This window comes from Episyrphus balteatus, chromosome 2 (genome assembly GCF_945859705.1).
Source record: "Episyrphus balteatus chromosome 2, idEpiBalt1.1, whole genome shotgun sequence".
Taxonomy (NCBI): Eukaryota; Metazoa; Arthropoda; class Insecta; order Diptera; family Syrphidae; genus Episyrphus; species Episyrphus balteatus.
In genome coordinates this window covers 90,555,914-90,576,329 of record NC_079135.1, presented here as the reverse complement: position 1 = coordinate 90,576,329, position 20,416 = coordinate 90,555,914, and the positions used below count along the sequence as shown (strand labels likewise).

Genomic DNA, 20,416 nt, shown 5'->3' with positions numbered 1-20,416 from the left:
TCAAAACTAACAACAACAAAAAAAAAAAAAACTGTCTGTCTTTTTCTGTCCGTGAAAAAATAAAACCTAGACATAATAACCGACTACACAAATTTTATTGCTTGGACGGTTTATATATTTTTTTTTTTTGTATTTTTATCTCCCTCTTCGAAAAACAATTTTAAACATTTTCCAGTGCATTTCGAAAACTATGTTCTACCCACTGATTCAGCAATGGTTCAGCAGTGATGGTGCTCATGAGGAAGCGGCACGTTTGAGTTGAACTTTTTCGTTGAGGTTTTTTTTTTTTTTTTGTTTAAAAATTATTTTGTTTTTTTTTCGTATTATATTTTCATTAACAATGAACTTAATAAAAGTTTTTGAATTGGTCAATTCAAAAATGTTACGGTTATTGAATGTTGGTGAAAATGGAATTGAAGTTTGTTAAACAAAATAAAGTTTATGTTAATATTTTACTATATTTTTGTTTTATTGAAAAAGGGATGGGAATTGGTCACAGTTGAGTTGAATAATCGTGATTGATTTCGGTATTTTGATTAATAAATAAAAATTTTTAAACTTTTATGTTGTAGTCTATAGTTTGAAAAACAATATTTTCACTTTGCTGAAAGTAAGTTATTTAACACGTTATTAATACGGTTTATGAAGTATCATAGAAAATTGAATGAGATGGACTTGAAGTGTTTTGAAACTTTCTCAAAACACTGTTTTAGGAAAGGGGTTAAATGAGATTATAATCAAATCAGACATTCAATTTGTTTATTTTTGGAAATTGTTGCTTAATTTTATTATTAAGGTTTGTAAAAGTAGTTTATTTACTACTCCATTCAGAAATCAGACATTTTGCAAGGTAGCGTTAATACACAAAAATGTTAATCAAAATTCTTAGACTCGTCCTTGGATTTTGCCATTTTGTTAATAGCCGTGTTGCCTGTGGGTCCTTGTGAGCAAAAAATTTAACAATCAGCTCAGGGGTTTAGTTGTCTTTTTTTAGCCCAGGTTCACTAAAAAAAATCAAATCTCAAAAAATACATTGATTCTGAAAAGATTTTAAAGTTCTAAACTTTTTTACTTAAAAGTTAGAAGATCTACAAAAAACTTCAACATGAGTGAAGTAAGTCCAATGTGAACACGTAAGCAAAACAAAATGCACGGTTACAAATACTTAAAGTACCTACTTAAGTACAGCGTTAACGTTAAAATTTTTTGAAAGGCTGCTAAAAAAGTTCCTTTCTGAACAAAAAGGTTAAAAAATTTAATAATTGAAGTCGGATTTTTGTCAAAAAAAATCGATATCTGAGAAGAAAAGAAAAAGACACACAACCGTGTAAATATATTTTTTACAGAAAACACCAGTATTTTCTTAAAAAAGTTTTTAAGCAACAAAAAAATAAAAACTGAAAAAGTCTTCATTCTTATTCTCATTTGCTTCTCCTTTGAAGGAAATAAAACAACTACTTAAGTAAATTTCAGCTCAAAAAAAAGGTTGCCACACGATTTCTTGTGTTGAGATGCATTTAAAAGAAAATTTTGTTTGAAAACTTTTTGTTTTTTAATATTGTATAAAATAAAGTTAGTATGTTATATTTTTAATAAATTCCATCAAATCAATACAAAAATAGTTCAAAAATACATTACTTTTATTTCTGATTTTTTGCTTAGGCAAATTAAAAGCTTTTGTATAGAAAACATCATGGAAATCTGAAAGAAAATCAGTACTTAAAGAAATTTAAAAGAGTCGTTCCTAGTAATGATGTTTTGAGACAAAAATGAGTGACATGGAAAAGATGTAACACCAAGATTGTTTTTTTGTAATAAAACACCAAACATTTTTTATTGATTTTAATTTTTGTGGTTTTTCACACTTTTCACAAAAACCGGATCTTAAAATGTCAAATGGACCTCGGATTCGGATTTATTGAATCGAATATTTTTTTTGTGTGCCGGTATAATAAATTTGCTATTATAACCGATTTTTTGTATAATTTAGTTTTGCATAGAAATTTGTCCTCTTGTGATAATAACACTATTTTTGTAGGGAAACAATTTTTGTTTGATTGATGAGCTTTTTGCAATATAGAAGCTTAAAAATAAGTGTCAACTTTTCCCAAAAAAGGATAGCCATGAATTGTTGTCTTGTTCCTTTTATTTTTGGTTTTTTGTTTATGTTTTTTTGTTAAAATTAAATTTTGTGTTTATTCGTATATTAAACTGAAGAGACTTTTTTCTTATATTTTCTTATAAAATAAATTTAAAACAAAATATTATTGAAACACATTGATTTGTTTGTGTTTTTACTTTCAAAACATTGTTTTCCTGCTGGCAATTTTGAGCTATTCTTTGGAAAACTGAGTGGGCTATATTTAGACCCTATGGGCCTTATAAAGAACAACGTAAGCTTTTTTTTAATATCGAAAAACTATACTTTTCAATTATAAAAAAAAAAACAATAAAATCTATGTTTTCATGTAGATAAAAAGACAAAGAATCATTATTCTTTTTAGTTTACTCGTATATTCTCAAAAGTCTAGCAGACCAGATATTAAGAAAATCTATTAGGTGGGCCTTATTTGGCCTCACTACCTTAGAAAGCTTAAAACTTTTTGAGAAACCAAAGTCTTTAAACAGAATTTCGAAATAACTTTCCACAGTTTCTACAAAAAAATTCCGTATCATTTCAATTGTTTATCATATCCCACAGGAAAAAAAGACCCAAAACAAATATACAGTCGACTCCCTCTAAGTCGAACTCTCTCTAAGTCGAATTTCCCTCTAACTCGAACCAATTTTCGAGTCCCGCGCAAGTTAGACTTAGAGGGAGTCGACTGTAATAGCTCAGTAATTTAAAAACATATCCATAATTTCATATTGGTTTAATGAATATAAACAATTTCTATGCAATAATCCCACCCGTGACGATGGTATTATGTATGAATTATGTGTATAAATTGATAAATGATCTAAAGAATAGCAAGTATTCATTTTTAAATAATAAAATATACAAAAATTCACATATTATGTACTTAAAGAAAGACATTTTCATAAATCAACCTTGTAATTCTTGTAAATTGACAAATTCTTTCATCTTTTGAAAAACTATAAATAACCAAATATTTTCTCCAATTAAACAAAACTAAATTTTTTTAACAAATCGAAACCTGTAACATTTTTCTTAAATAAAATTTATGAACTTCGAGATCAAAAGTAACTTAAATTCTCTTGTTTGTCATAGTTCAACCAAGAAATATAGGACACAATTAATTTATTTGAATAATTAATCTAGCAAATCGGAAGTGTAGGTGGTGATTCCCACAAGTAAATTCCAATTTCACACAACATTAACCAGAAATGATTCCTCCTGTGTCATAAGACAACTATAATATACTTCTCGAAATAACTTATTAATCAACCAAGCTCCTTGATTGAAAAAATCTCTATCTCTCTATCTTAAATGATGATACACACCTTTTCTCTAATAAATTGTGGTATCTTTCGGCGGCGTTGTCATCTTTTTTATTAAAAAAATCAAAATAGCTACTAGCTTAGCATAGTTTTTAAAAATCCCAAAACCATGGCGGCCGGCGCCAGAATACTCAAAACATTCAACATTCAATATCAAATTGCACAATCAGAACGAGCTTTGGCCAGGCTGATGGTGATGATGATGTGCCCCTGGATATAGAGATGTTTTGAATTTCCACAAAAATCATCTGACAGATCAGTAACAGTAGTGATGAGCATGGTTCTGATGATGTTGATGATGGTGATGTTAGCCAGAGCTATAGCGCATGAAAAAAACCACTCACTTTTCGTGATCATCATCGTCACTCCATGTGGAGAATTGCTCTATATTCGACATTTGCAAAGGAATTTTATTTTTTTTCCCTCGAAAATGACGACGTACAAAAAAGTAGGAAATCACAACTGCGGCGGTGTGATAATTTGATGTTAAGATTTATATCATTTTTATATTTTTAGAAAATGAGTTTATTTTTTTTTTTTTTTTATAATTAAAATTATTGTGTTGTTTTATAAGAGATTATATTTTTAATATTCGTTTCCTTGTTTCTTTAATCTTGGAAAATAGGAAAAAAAAAAGATGATTTTTTGATGTGGATGTGGATTATTTTGTAGCTAGATTTGTGATTGATTACCCAAGGGAATAAATATTTCAAATGCCATACAGCAAAAAATAGACAGAAAGAGAGAGAGAGAGTGTTGAAAACATAAATATTTGATTGCTTATTTCTTTAGGGGAAACTTATATTTATATGGATTCTGGAGTAGATTTTACGTTGATCTGTGAAGGTACCTCCTTCTCTACCTACACACAAAAGTGTACATCTGAGAAATATATATTTATTTTTTTTGTTTCTCACTCATATGTCAGATGGTATCTGTCAAATAGAACAACACTTAATAACGTAACTTTTGTTTTTTTGTTAACTAAGACAAATTGTCGAATTTAAGGAAGAACATCAAAATTAATGTATATATTCTTTGTTGCAAGTGAGTCTTTTGCTGGTATAGATTGATGATAAAAATATCCATTATTTTAAATGAAGTGTTCATTTATAAACAGATGATCAATGTATGAGCAATTGTTTATAATGTGGGAAGGGAAAAAGTAAAGGGATTTAAAAGTAAATTTTTCATATGAATGGGAAGTTGTCGAACAAAACCGGAAAAAATTTAAATTTATATCTTTATATAGGAGGAATAATAACCTAATAGAAGCAGTTTTGGATTTTAAAATTTTTGACTCGGTAAATTTAAGCTTTAGAATAATGAAAATTATTTCAAAAAGCGTTTTATTTCGGTTAAAATCACTAACATTTAATTAAGTTAAATTCGGGTAATAAGATCATTTTTTTTTAAATAATTAGGAACCTATTTTAAATTGTCAGGCTTTTTTACCCTACAAAATTAAACTGAGACGTAATGATAAGTTTTTTTAAAGTATTTGCTTACGACTGAACCTAACTTGTTTTGTTTATTTTTGCTAACATTATCTTATTGTTAGCTACAAAATCGCGTTTTCACATTATCAGTATGTATTTATACATTTATTTATTTGGCTAATTAATTTTTAATTATGTTTCAAATCTTCCTCAGTTATTACTACCTTACTCATTTTTGTATTGTCATCTGGTTCAGATATATCGTTAAATTTTAAAATGATTAGCTCATCGCTAAGATAGTTGTTTCAACTTGATTGCAAAATCTCACTCGATAGGAATTGACCTTGTCAGAATCGGACGGGTACCTACTGATTTCAATTTATTTGGTAACTTTTTGCTAGGCTTTAAATATACTCAAATTTCCTCCCAAAATACCTTCCGAACTTAATTTCCCAATCTAATGAAAGTAGGAGTGTCTATTCGGAAGAAACTCTTTGATCAACTAAAAAGAGTACCTATTCTTGCGACATGTATCGGAAATAAGGATTAAGTTAGTGATATACGATTTTTTCTGGTTCTTTCCTATATACGAGTACATACCCAAAGAATAAAAAAATTAAATGTTATGCTTGAAGTACCTACATAAATATGCCCAATTATTTAAATTGACAAAATTCCTAGATGTATTTTGTTTGTATTTTATCATTTTAAAATCACATTTGCTTAAAAACTAAGAGTGGATATTTTGTAATACCCAATTTTTCATAAAATTCCTCTTTTGGATGTAATAGTAAAAAGAACCACTGTTGTAATAGGTACTCTTACGCCTTCTAATAGCAATTTAGCTTAATGTAGTGGTGGAACGAAAATCTGATTAAACCAACAACGTTCGAATTACATACTACATAATTTCATTTTCACAGAAAATTCATTTTAAATGAGATATTAATGGGACACAAAAGCCAAGAGAAGAAGTGTGAATTTTCAAATCCTTTATAATGGCGTGTGACAAATTTAAACCATGAGTCGATTATCGCTGCTTAAAGTTATTAATCAGAGGAAGGATTGAGTGCGGAATTACTCGTTTAGATTGTTCCTGATTTATATTTAATATTTTTTAGAGAGGCTTTTTGAAAATTGATTATGTGATAAAATAATAAAATGGGTGAGTAGATATAAATCAGAAAAATGACTAAATGCTTAAATTACGAAATATGCATATCTAGGTAAAACCAAAAAAATACGCTATTGTTATTAAGGATTTTAGATACGTCGCGTCGTAGATAGTATAACAGGTCGAAGCTTGGAGTTGGAAGAGATGATGATCATTTTTGTAAAGCAGCTACGTGGGAGGGTTATGATACCCTCGTCATCGAGATCATAACAGCGCCGAGTAAAAGAACGAAGAAGATACCTAGGTTATAGTAACTATTAAAATGAATTTGAATTAATTCAAGAAAACTTAAAAAAATTTTTCTTTAACAAAGGCAAAAAACTATTGAATTTCATTATTTTTTCAAGCGGATTAGTGGTTTTATGAATTTTCAATAGAAATATATCTTTGTTTCGAGTTGTTTTTGTAAAAAAGTGCAAAACGCGACAATGTATAGAGTTGAATTCTTTTTTAATAGATACATATATAAATTTATTACAAGGCTGAAAATGGATTTCAAAAAAATTCTAAAATTTTCAAAAACAAGTAATAAATGATTTTCTAAGACTAAAACATGAAGTAGACCTTTGAGGAAGTAGTGATTATAGGTAGGGAAAATTTTTTTGACAATTTGAAAAACGTCATTCGAAAGATAATACAAAAAAAAGTTAGAGGTCTAATACGGATTTTTCTTTAAGTCTCTGCGTTTCGAAATATGAATTTTTGAAAAGCACCTACTTATTTTTGGGTATTTTTGGGTGATTTTTTTAAATTTTTTGTGGCGTTCAAAAAATCTCAAGCTTATAGAACATCTAGTCTATGACTGTGCACATATATGTGCAAAAAATTGATATTTTAAAATGTTTTTTGACCGAATAACGGGGAAAACAAGTTTTTTTGTCCCAAGTTTTTTGACCGTTTTTTATTTTTATCTTTTTTTCTTCAACAGATAAATGAATGAAATTTATAGTAAAAATATTTAATAAATAGGACTATATCTGTGCAAAATGTTTATCAATTTTGTTGTCACAATTTTGAGATAACGGTAAAATAAATTTATATTTTTCAACCGGTTATATCTTTTGATCTAGAGCAAACACAAACTTGATTTAACTTTATTGAGCATCCTGATAATATTACCTTTCATTTGATATATCACACATAACTGTACATTCAGTACAAGCTACACAATGTTAAACTAAAAAACTTGCAAAATACCTCGGAACATCTGTGGAGATCTATTGATCATGAACAGCCAGCCACCAGTGTGGGAAGTACCGTATTCTCAGTTTGAAATGTAGACATGGTTGGCTTTAAAAAATTCTAACTTTGTTTCTAGGCATCGCAAAAATAAGATTGAAACTTCATTTGAAAGGTGAAAAAATGAGCTTTTACATGATATAAAATTTTGTATAGGTTGTCATTGAAAAAATTGATTCAATAGCTTGAGAAAATAAAATTATATGCTTTTTTTGATGAAAATTGATCGAGTAGATGCCTAATAGACATGATCGATATACATATTTTGAGCTGAAGCAATAATCTTTCAGGTGGTATAAAATTTTTTATAGGTTGTTTTATCGAAAAAATGGATTTTGGGTGATGGAAGTGATTTTTTCACTATTTTCATAAGAAATGATTGTTTTAAATAAATTATTTTAATACTTTTTTCACATTGTAAAAATTTAAAAATGGTTTTATTCTTTAGAAGCAATTTTTGGCTTTTTTTGTAAGCTTTTAAAATAAAAAAATTAATATAATGAGAAAAGAAAAAAAATAATTTTTTTTAGCTTTTTCTTGTAAATTTTATCATTGTTTGAAATAAATAAACGCTTCAATTGACTCATTTCAAACAAAAATTTACGTCCCATGGAATTTGAAATACACTCAAATTCTGATATGTAACGAATTAAATAATTAAGATTTTAAGACTAGTCACAGGTTAGTAATTTATGTTGTTTATTTTGCTCCCATACGTTTAAAGTCAACCGATTCAGTCTACTTCGAAATTCGATACCGGACTTATTTTTTTTAGTTTGGAAGAGGTGTTAATTAGGCTTCTGGGTTTTCTTACAATTAGACATAGCATGGAAACTATTTTGTAGATAAACAGGTACTAAAGTGAGCACACTTTATGCTTCTTTCCGCTAACAACTACAAAATTTTGTCAAGTGAGTGTGAACTATATTTCTAAGAAATAAAACAAATTAAAAAAGTAGTTGAATAGTGTACAAAAAATGGAAAAAAGAAATCCAAGTTTTATGGAAAAGTTCTCCATTAGAAAGCAATTGAGTGAAAACTAGAGCAAGAAATATCAATTATTTTACAGTTTTGCACTTCAAGGTCCACTGCTTCTGTAATATTTGAAGCCCTTTATCTCTAAAAGTATTCATATATTAAATCCATAAGCAAGAATGGGTAACCATGATGTCAACTTTAAATTCTCACAAAATTTGATATCTGTTATGTCGTTTTAATTCTAATTCTCTTGTTTCTATTTTGTGTAGTAATAAATAATGCCTTGCGTTCCAAATTTAATATTTAATTCAGGCGGAGTCGACCTCTAGTTGTTTTATTTTCTACAAAAAAATAAAATTTAAGAAAATGCTTTTAAGATGTTTGTTTGTTTTATTTATTTTTTTTTTTTTGTTCTAAAATATTTTAGGATGTTGACGCTGACATCTTATGAACGAGCATAAATTATTTAATGGGCGGTTATATTAATTTACGCTTTCAGTTTAGTATAATGTCGACTATGGACTATGTTTGTGTATGTAAATACCTGGCGAATATTTTTGCTGCTGCCGCCTTCACAATATTATTATACCCCGACGACGACGTGTTTTCATTTTATTGTGACCATCATTAATTGCTGAAATTAAAACGTGATTGGGTTAATGTACAAATTTAATATTAAATATAAAATAAAATAATAAAATATGAGAACTTAAAAATAAGATTTACGATTGTAAAAATGATTTTATGATTGAATTTAATAATTTGAAATATTTTTTTTTTAATTTATTTTATTATCATTGCTACTTATCGGCTAATAACTCATTTTAGTCTTTCTTCTTAATTTTTATAAAGTGAAGATGGAATATGACAAAAAAAAACTCAATTAAAATATTTCAGTTGGTAATTACCTATGTTTAAAATAGAAAGAAAACTTATATTATTTACTGATTCATCTATGATACGTATTTAAAGAGTTTTATTTGCAAAGATTATTACTCGTAAAGCTCATTTGATCTAAATTGACTTCACTTCAATCTTTAAGGACTTTTGAGCTTAACCAATGATTGAAAGTTATGAAATATATTCTTTATTTTTATTTTTTTTATTTGGATACAAATCAAGAATAAAAAACTTAAAGCCTTTTACCATTTTACCGTTATTTAAATAGAAGGGGCTTATTTTTGCGAATATTTGGGCTCCAGTGTGTCGTTCAGTAAAATAAAATTTCAACTTATTTTTTTACAATATTTTCTATTGTTTTGCAATTTACGTACCTACACCTTAAAAAAATTTTCATACAAAATTACATCGAGTTGAAAGATATGTATATTCTAGTTGCTAAAACTCACATTATTTCGGAAAATTTTTTTAACATGGTTAAAATTTTTCTAAATGATTTTGTAGCCCTCAAAAGTTATCAGAGCAATTGTCAATTGATAAATGAGTACAAGTAAAATCAAACCAAATATTTTGCGAACTTCAGGGCGGCCCATTAAAAATATAAAGCTATAAACTACACTTCTTTTGTAAAACTCTTTCACCAAAATTTAAGGAGGAATAGTAACATAAAACTTAAAAAAAATATACAAATTTTCTTCAAATTCTTTAATTAATAATATTTCTTATATTTCTTTTATAAAAAATTAAAATCTGTTGGAGCTGTTTTTTAAAAATAAATAAATAATTTTTTGAAAAAGAAAAAAATTAAATAAAGTTGGTATGCCATTTGGTAGCATTTTATTAATCAACACCCAAAACCAAAATTTCATGTAGAAGCCGTTTTTGAGAAAATTCAAGTTTTCCAAAATTGGTATATGATAGGTATCTATCATTATTTTTGGTGCAAAAATTAATTCCAAAAACCCATCTGTACAAGATTCAAAAACTGCTTTGAAGTGGGTCGGCCCATCCGTTTAGGCTATAGAAGTTTCCACCTCCCATCAAGGTAGCGGAAGAATGCATTCAGAGAATCAACAGTAGCGTCACTAGTTCCATTCAGGTAGGGTTTCCATACGTTCGAGTTTTCCCGGGCATGTACTCTTTTTTGCCTCTGTCGGGGACGTGCGGGATAGTTTCTATTATTTGTCCGGGATTGTACTCTCTTCAGTATCTCACTAATTGTATGCTACTCTCAATTCACTACTTATTCAAAAAACAAATCGCGTTCATTTAAAGTGAAGGGTATTTATTTTGGTTTATTATCTGCTTAATTCTTTTTTTTTATTTTCTGTTCCATTAACAGTGATGGTCAACAAGGTTTTTGTTAAAGCCATCAAAATATGCTTTTCTACAAGTTTTTTATGTGCTAAACTCGAACTGAAGTCAGAACAATTCTATCACATCACGTTTTTGAGATATTCCCGTTAGAAAATCGAAAATGCAGCTTTTTATCAGTTTTCCAGGATTCCTTCTTAGCGTTTGGTAATTTGTTCAAATTAAATTTTTAACGCTTTCTAAAAGAATTAAATTTAAATCTTTTAAATATCTATTTTCTTCTTTGAGAAATCTAAAGTTGAAATCAGAGTGTTTGGTATATTTCATGTTCATTTGCTTTTAACAGCAAATCTCGAAAAGTTCCTTACCAACTGCTCTTAAATTTTGACACAACGTTTCATTTACATTCAAATTTGCCCCAAAATTGTAATATGCTAAATTTGTTTTTTTTTTAATAAAATTATATACATTTGTTTTGTCCAAGTTTTGTACCCTTTTTTTAGTCCTTATTTGTCCAGGAAAGTGCGGAATTTTTTGTCAAAATATATCTGGCCTTAAAACTTGGTGAACCTTTTATAGGCAATAGCATATTGTGGCATATTCTGAGCACAGGCTTCTGAGTTGGGGGAGCAGTTAAGCCGAGCTCTCATCTTGGAGTTATTAAAGGACATTTATTTTTACGTATAATTACACAAATTAAAACTATCTTGATGAATTTTTAAATCTTTATCGTAGCATGAATATTAGTATTAAGGTTAAGTTTTTGCTGTGAGTTATTTATCGCTTTAATGGCTTAATTTGTTAAGAAAAACCATCACAGCTAACCAGATATTGGTTTTTAAGTATATTTCAAACAAGTAAGAAAAGACCAAACCAATCAAATAGAAAAAAAAAAAAAACTGAAAACTAAGGTATAGTATGTTTTGAGTTGTATCAAAATATTTAATATATATTTTTAAAGTTATTTAATTTATTTACAATTTTCAAATATTGATTTTAATTCAAAAATATTTGTTTTTATTTTTCTCTTTGTTCATCAGGCACGAAATAAACCAGCCGATGGATCTAGTCACAATGCCAAATCCGGGCAGCGCGATAAGACACCCGGACCAGGTCAGAAGGGAGGTGCACCAGCTAAAGCCACAGCCCATTCAGCTAAACAGCCAGCACCGGCTAAACAATCATCTTGCTCTAGCAGTAAGGGATCTTTGACACCCAAACATTCATTGAGTGTAGGTGCCCCAAAAACTGGAGCAGCCTTGGCAAAATCACAGAAGAAAGGCAAAAAGAAGCATCAAACTTATGATTTGGTGGTTAAAATTGATTTGGTTTGTGAAAAATTATTTGTTTTAATTTTTAAATGAAAATTATAGTGATGTTAAACATTTTAGACGGAACATGGACTCTCTGAAGATCAAGTTGCAGGTAAGATTCAATAAACTTTGACATATGCATTTTTTAGTTATAATAATTTTTTTTTTAGAATTCAAAGAAGCTTTCATGCTATTCGACAAAGATGAAGACGGTACTATATCGATGTCTGAATTGGGTGTTGTTATGCGTTCTTTAGGTCAACGTCCAAGTGGTAATATAAAAACAATTTATACCTTTGACGGAAATCTTTAATAAAGTTTCAATTTTTCATAGAAACCGAACTTCGAAATATGGTTGATGCTTTTGACCAAAACGGTAATGGAACCATAGAATTCAATGAGTTTCTGCAAATGATGTCTAAGAAAATGAAGATTCCTGACGGCGAAGACGAACTCAAAGAAGCCTTTAAGTTAGTTTTTCTTGATTAATTTCCAATACCTAATTAGAAATTAATTTTATGTTTTTTTTTTTTATTTGCAGAGTATTTGATAAAAATAATGATGGACTGATATCAGCGTCTGAATTACGTCACGTAATGACGAATTTAGGCGAAAAGCTTTCTGAAGCTGAAGTAGATGATATGATGAAGGAAGCCGATATGGATGGTGATGGCATGGTCAACTACACCGGTAAGTTAAAAACTAGGGTAGGATGGTATAAGAGTGCGCGGTTGATAAGAGTGCGCAAAGCGATTTTCTACGGTTTGAAAGGGAATATAAGACTGAATGCACTCATTATCTAAATGAGTTTGATCTGCTGTCAAAATTTCATGCAAATGTGTTTGTAAACAGAGGTGCTATTTAAGTTTAAGTTTTTTAGCACTTTTTTTCCAATTTTTCTTGCCAAACAAATTAAATTTTCCGCTTAGCAACAAAAAATTACAATAAACAAAGTATGGGACATTGAAAAGTCGACAAAAAGAAACATTTGAGGAACAAGTACCTACCTAAGATTGGTAATAAAGTGCATTGTGAAATACTTATATATTCTTCGATTACATGTCTGAACGTGTAAGAGTGCACACCATGATGATGTATAAGAGTGCGCGGGTTATAAGAGCAGTAAATGCTATCCAAGGCTTCAAAATAACTGGCATTTGTCCATATACCAGCAAACAGCAGCTAGAAAAAGCAATTCCAACCAAAAAGAAACCAAATACAAGTTTTACAAAAAACAAGCGAATGAAAGTAACTAGGAAATATTGAAATTTTCTCGGAACCATTAATGGAAGACTAAATTGATTGTCCCTCATGCAAGGAGTGATGGGTTGAAAAATACTCTGTTAATTTAAAGATAGGCAGTTTTATTTGCGACTTTTGTGCGAACTTACATCTGTACTCAGCTGCGCACTCTTACAAACTAAGCTGCGCAGTGCGCACTCTTACACAATAGTGTGTATAAGAGTGCGCAAATGACCTAATTTGGTATTTTGTTTATAACTATTGAATTAATGTTGCCAGTTTTAAGTTTTTTTCGTTGCTTTGATTATAAACTAAAAACTATATACAGGGTGTCCCAAAAGTAATGGATCAAACGAAGTATGCTGATAGGCCAACTTTAGGGCTCTCAGAATTTGGTAACTTGTTTATCCTAAATCTTTACGGTTTTCGATTTAATGCAGTTTTTGTGAAATTTCTATAAATCCCGACTTTGCAACAGTATTTTTCTTCCTCCGCTCAAAATTGATTTTTGTTTTTTACAATTCTTTTAATAAAACATTGCCTTATAATAAGAAATAAATAATTAATCAAAATATTTTTTATTTCATTCGATATTTTGCTGCAAATTAATTAAGAGTTCCATGATTTATAAAAAACTCAATTTCTTACTTTTATTTCAGAGCAACACCCTGACAAAAATTTGTATGGTGTGATACAGGTTTATTATTTTAAAAACTTGCCGTGTTATTGCAGTTTTCAAAAATGTATAAAAGTTTCTAAAGTTGAAGTAAGAACTAAAGATATTACAATTTAAAAGCAACAAAACAGGGTCTTTCAAAGAAAAATAACAAAGGAAAATAAACACATTTTCTCGACTGTTGTTTGTTTATTTCTTTTTGAATAAAAGCCTCGATTTTTGTTTGTTATTTTGCTCTGAAAACCTCTGTTTTTTTGCATTCAAATTGTAATATCTTTCGTTCTAATTTCATCTTTGGAAACTTTTATACATTTTTGAAATCTGCAATAACATGGCAAATTTTCAAAATAATAAACCAGGGTCACACCATAAAACTTTTGTTCAGGGTGTTGCTCTGAAATAAAAGTGAGAAATTGAGTTTTCATACAACATGGAACTGTTAATTCATTTGCAGCAAAATGGCGAATGAAATAAAAAATATTTTGATTAATTACTTATTCCTTATTATTAGGCAATGTTTTTGTGAAAGAATTGTAAAAAGCAAAAATCAATTATGAGCGGAGAAAGTAAAATACTGTTGCAAGGTCGGAATTTAACGAAATTTCACAAAAACTGCATTAAATCGAAAACCGTAAAGATTTGGGGTGAACAAGTTACCAAATTCTGAGAGACCTTGAGTTGGAATATCAGCATACTTCGTTTGATCCATTACTTTTGGGACACCCTGTATAAAAAAAGTAGTTAAATTCTTTTTGTTATTGTTTTATTTGGTGTTTTGTCTAAAATGCGCACTCTTATACCACCTTACCCTATAACAAACAAAAATTAAGTTAATAAACATAGTGACAGAAAAATGTATGCTTGCAGTTCTTTTGTTCTAAAATCTTAAAGCTTAGGGCCAGTTGTACAAATATTTAATCCGTGGATCAGCAACTTTTATCTTGTGAAATCTGTAGTAAAGATGAGTTTTAACACTGGTTCAAGGTCCATAATATGTAAAAATAGCCACATTCATGCTTGAACCGAAGTTGACCCGCAGCTAATCCGCCGAAATCGGCGGGTTAAATTCCTGAACCAAGGCTGACCCACTTTTGTACAACTGGCACTTAAACGGCTGATCAAATGATAAACCAATCTTTTTTTAATTTTACTCAACTTAATAATACGGATGTAGATATAGCTTTATCTATAGGCAATGCAAAGTAATATATATATTTTAAACAAATAATAGTATAAGCCGAAAAAAACAAATTTTTATATTTCCAATTAGTGGGGGATCTTAAGCCTTTGGTGATGTTTATTTAAATTATATAACATAGCTTTCTAGGAAAATAATTGTATGAGTTTTGCGGATCTTCCTAATAAGCAATGCCGTCTTTACCATAAGGGCACACGGGGCCCGTGCCCAGGGCCCCCATTCTCAGGGGGCCCCGAAGGAACGAAAATTTCTCTCACACATTTATTCTTAAAACATTTTTGTCGGGTAGACCATCTACCAAAAAAGTTATAGTTTTTATATGGCAACCAAACAATCAAATAAAGTTTTTTCTACACCTATACGGAAAATATATGTTTTCAAAATGAAAACAAATTATGTGGCGTTTTATGCGGACAAAATTTTAAATCCAAACGACCAAACCCAAATTCAATTTTCCAAAAAATAAGACAAAAATATTTGTAAAAAAAAGCAAGAAAAATATCTTTTTTTTTCCACTGTAGGTAGGTAAGATTATTTATTAATAAAAACAACGAATTCTCTTCCATTATCTTTTTCCTTAAATAATAATTTCGTTTAAAGTTTATAAAACTGTCAAATTTTTAGCGCTTGTGTAAAAATATGTGTAGATTCGTATTAAAAGACGAAAAAAGAATCAATTCGTCGACAAAAAAACATCAATACTTTTTCCGTTGGAAAACGTTTAAGAAAAAACTATTGCCGGCTCGTCGACGGTACATCAATGTTTTGGTTCAATGGAAAACGCCATGGTACAATGGTTGGCACCACCAAACATTTTTTAATTTGAATTGCGAATTGCTCTCGTATTTAAAGATTGACAGATACACATAAAATTCATTAACTTTAAAAAAATTGTTTTTCAAAAAAAAATAATTTTTTGTTAAATCCAAAAATAATTTTTTTTTAAGTTTTCTTAATTTTAATATCAGTATAAACCTTTTTATGTCAAAATTTTCATTCAAATCGATTGTGTCGTTTACATTAAAAAATCGGTTCTATGGCAAGTAGGTACCGTTAATAACGGTCCAAACAAATATTTTTCTCATTTCAAAAGTGCGGCTTATTTGCAGCAGTACATGTTTTTTTTTCAAAGCAAAATTGTTATCCGTTTTTGAGAAAATTGCAATATCTCGAAAACTTTATATTGGAGATCCGTTAAATTCGTACAAATCGTCTCTACAAAGTTTTTAACAAATCTATCAATCCGTTTTGAGCTCTTTTTTCCAATTCTTCAAACTGAAAATTATAACGGATACAGGATTATTATTGGCAGTGGCAACGATTGATGTCTCAATGCACGTATTATTGACGCCCCCTGCCAATAATAAAGACACTAGGTACTTTATATGGAATAGAGCTCTTGATTTCGACCGGATAGTACCCGTCCTCACAAATACCCGGGTACCCGAATTTTCGAGTATTACTCGAGTACCCGGGTACCCGGTAGTTTCATGTATTATAATACCCGAGTACCCGGGTACAATAAAGCCATTTGTTTGTTTTATTTGGTAGTGTTTGATTTAAGACTATTAGGGCCATGGGATCTATGATGGGTGGAAAATTTTTTTTTTTTACCAAAAACCAAAAATGATTGGTATATTCTAAGCTACAATTTAAGACAGTACACCGAAAAAAAAAACCAATATCAATTTAACATTTTTTAAATATCAAATTAGCATTTTTTAAATATCAGCCAAAAATGCTCTATAAAATGTGTTTTATGATATTTAAAATGTTAAAACAACATTTTTATTATCAGGATGATATTTAAATGTCACATTTTGGAAATTTTTTTTGATATTTTATTAACATTTTTTTCATATCAATTTCTCATTCCAAATTATTGAAAAATATTAAATAAAAAATTCTTAATGTGTACTAATTTAAAGGCGCTTTGTGTTTTTTCGAAGTAAAATGTATAATTTACTGAGAAAATTTTATCGGCACTTAGATTTTACTTCACATAGTTTGGGAGAAAATAACAAAACAATTATATCACCTATAATAGAAAAAATAATATCACCACTATTTTGTAAAGAATATTCCTTTTCAGTAATGTTTTGAAAAAAGAAAGAAAATTCTTAAAATAATAAAAATAATAAAAAAGAAAAGGAAAGAAATAGGTTTTATTATAATAAACTAAAACGTAAAATCTAGTCAACATTGATATTTTAATTGTCAAAGTGAAATTTTCACTATCCACTTAAACTTAAAAAAATGTCAAAATGATATTTTAATTGTCAAAGTGAAATTTTCACTATCCCACCTGAAATTAAAAAACGTCAAAGTGATATGATATAATATCAAAATTGATATTTTAATTGTTGGACGACTTTTGTCACTGAAAAATGTTAATTTGATAGCTGTTATTATCAAATTTTTTTTTCGGTGTAAACACTAAAATTGGTTTGCGGTGTTCTTACGTTATAAGCGTTTGAAGGTAGCCATATTGATTTTTTTCAAACGTCAAAACTTTTTTGTAACTTTTTCTAATTTCTCGCCAAAATGTTGGTAATTTTATGCTTTCATTCCCTCAACAATCTTATCAGATTTTATTTAAGACTTTAATCTGGAAAGTGTATAGCGTATATCTGGAAATATTTACATTTTAATGCAACCACTTAAAACAAATTTTCGCTTATTTTATCAAGGAAAGCTTTTTTCAAATCTCATTTTCTCCGCTTTTTTTTACTTAATATTTTGGAAATTTTTATGGAAATCTATAAAAATCTGAATAAACATAATGAAAGGTATCTTTGCACACGGCAAGGGCCCTTCTCCGGTGGGCATACTTCGGCCACCCAGAGGAATGGAGACGATGCGGATGTTGCATCTTTTAATTTTTGCTAGGAAACCAAGTTAAAATTCTTTTTGATGACGATTCTTCGCTTTGACTGGAGAACTGCTTTGAAAACTCGGGTACCCGGGTACTCGGGCAAGTACTCGGGTATTCGGGTATCAAGAGCTCTAATATGGAACGATATATTGGCACCCCTTTTTCACCAACCATTGCTTTTAAGCCAACCGTTGTACTTATTTTACTTTCCAAAAGGGCCCCAAATTCTTGTGTGCCCAAGGGCCCCAGGAAAGTTAAAGACGGCCCTGCTAATAAGGCAGTAAAAATCCTTAAAACCCATGAACCTAAACCTGAACCAGATTCTTGACACAACTTTAATGTAAGTTTTATACTTTCAACAACTATTCCCTTCATTAAGCTATCAAAAGGAAACTAAAAATCCGATTTTGGTAAAGCCTGAACTACATCAAAACACAAAGTCAAAAAAGTACAAAAAAGTAAAAAAAAAGTTCAAAACATAAAAATCACGATCATGTATATTTACCTGACATCTATTGGAAAAAAGTTAAAAAAGCTCTTTTGTTTTTGAAGTTTTAAATTTCAAATAAAAAAAAATTGAAAAAGTAAACAAATTACAGTCAACTCCATCTTAGTCGAATCGCCACAGGACACTAAGATTGGTTCGAGTTGGAGGGAAATTCGACTAAGAGGAATCTATTTAATCTTTTTGCTGCAGTCGGTTTCATTAAAAACGGTAAAAAATTTTGAGTTAGAGGCAAATTTGACCTAAAGGAAGTTCGACTTATAGGGAATCGACTGTATTTGAAATTTCAATTGTTTGTCAAAAGAGCTTTTTTTTCGCAAAATGACAGGAACTATGTGATCGAAGAGCTACCTTACGGAAAGGATATAAAATATTGTTTGAGTGTATTTGTTTTTAAAAATTTGTGAAAATTGAAAGCTTGGTCTTGTTCAAGCTTTTTGAATCGAATACTTTTTTAAAATGAAAGGGAGATATACAAACAAGCTACTAGGGGGAAGAATAAAAAACATCGTGTTTACTTTTTTGTACTTTTTTGACTTTGTGTTTTGATGTAGTTCAGGCTTAATTCTTTTTTGATTTTGATTCAGATTTTGTTCTGGAATTTAGAAATAACATGTAAAACTTAGATTTTTTTACTTTTTCCGCAAAATCACCAGTGTGGCAATCACACTAAAACCTTCTTCCTTTAGTGATAAAAGTAGCTCGTTGAAATTGCCGATGTGAGGATATTATTGACCATTCCAATGCAACCACGATTTAACGATTTCAAAACCGAATGCAACCATGGTACTCCTTTGGTTTGTTGGAGAGAATTTTCAATAGTTCTTACTAAGTTGTGAAAAACTATATCCACGATTTCTCTTCACAATATGCATGTTGAGATGTGGACAGAAACCTTGTGGGTTGTGTCATTTATGGATGTGAATGAGTTGATCTAGTATTTTAGAATAAATAAATGACCGGCAGTCTTATTGGTCTGAGATCTGAAGGTTGATCGTAAAATAAAAAAAGCAATTGCTCATCAGCTCATGTCTTCATCAATTGCCAAAAAGTTAAAAAAAAAAAAGTAACAATTGTTTCAACATATAAATTTATCTTTGTAGCTTTCTATTTGGAATCAATTTTCCATTCACTTACGTTATAGTTTAAATTGCATTTTAACCGTTTGCACCACTTAGCCATTAGTAAATATAGATTGATCTGATATTTTACAGGACTGTTATATAAGTTAAATGAACTTTTCTTAGTTTCTTAGAGATAAGATATCAACATTTCACTAAAATAGTTTTCCAAAAATGACACACTCTCTACTGATGAAACTCATCTCCAAGATCGAAATTAAAATATCTTCCATCTTTTGTGGTTCAGCTCGTTTAACGACTTTAACGATTTTAATTACAAATTTTTCCGAGTATGGTACTGCATACAACGTCGTACTATTAGCCAAGGTTATTATAACAGAATTATGTTTTTTTTTTCACCTCAAAATCACAAAAAATAAATTTTTGTATTCAGTGTAAAAATTATTAGTTTCGCACTGTGGTTCGTTTGCTCAAAGTTACCTTAGGACAGCCCAATTTTTTCTTCGCTATTTAACTTATTTTAAAAATTATAGATGAATTTCACCAAAAAAAATAAAAAAAATAGTACGCATACACCACAGTGACCTTTTTAATTTATAATTTAGAAAAAGTAAATCCACTAGTGTGGGCATTGCACCTCAAATGTTATTTGTTTGACTTAGAATTCTTACTTGATTGAATATAGTCTATACAACATTATTGTTAAGAAGCTTCAGTTGATTTGTTTCATTTCACCTTATAAACCAAAAACTATAAATATTTTTTCAAGTGTAAAAATCGTTGATTTTTTTGGTTTGCCATGTAAGCATCTAGAAAAGCTACATGTTTAGTAAAATCTATCCAAAAAAAATTTCAAAACTAACAACAAATATAAAATGGTGTGTGAGGTGATTTCTTTTTCAGTATACACGAATAGAACTTTTTAGACTTTTCTCAACTAACCTTGGTAATTACAACAAATTACATCACTTTTTTTCGCTAACCCAACCTTAGTTCTAAAATTTTGACAACAAATTACT

General features: G+C 29.3%; 1 protein-coding gene across 4 annotated transcripts in view; it reads left to right on the top strand.

Moving 5' to 3' along the window:
• Positions 1 to 20,416, top strand: part of LOC129912063 (calmodulin-A-like) — a 235,590-nt gene that overhangs the window by 212,381 nt on the left and 2,793 nt on the right. For all 4 annotated transcript variants that reach the window (XM_055990168.1, XM_055990167.1, XM_055990166.1 and 1 more), the window contains 5 exons: positions 11,547 to 11,834; positions 11,898 to 11,931; positions 11,990 to 12,091; positions 12,154 to 12,289; positions 12,361 to 12,509. In XM_055990168.1, coding sequence (XP_055846143.1) covers positions 11,547 to 11,834; positions 11,898 to 11,931; positions 11,990 to 12,091; positions 12,154 to 12,289; positions 12,361 to 12,509 — 709 coding nt within the window. The remainder of the gene's footprint in view (positions 1 to 11,546; positions 11,835 to 11,897; positions 11,932 to 11,989; positions 12,092 to 12,153; positions 12,290 to 12,360; positions 12,510 to 20,416) is intronic.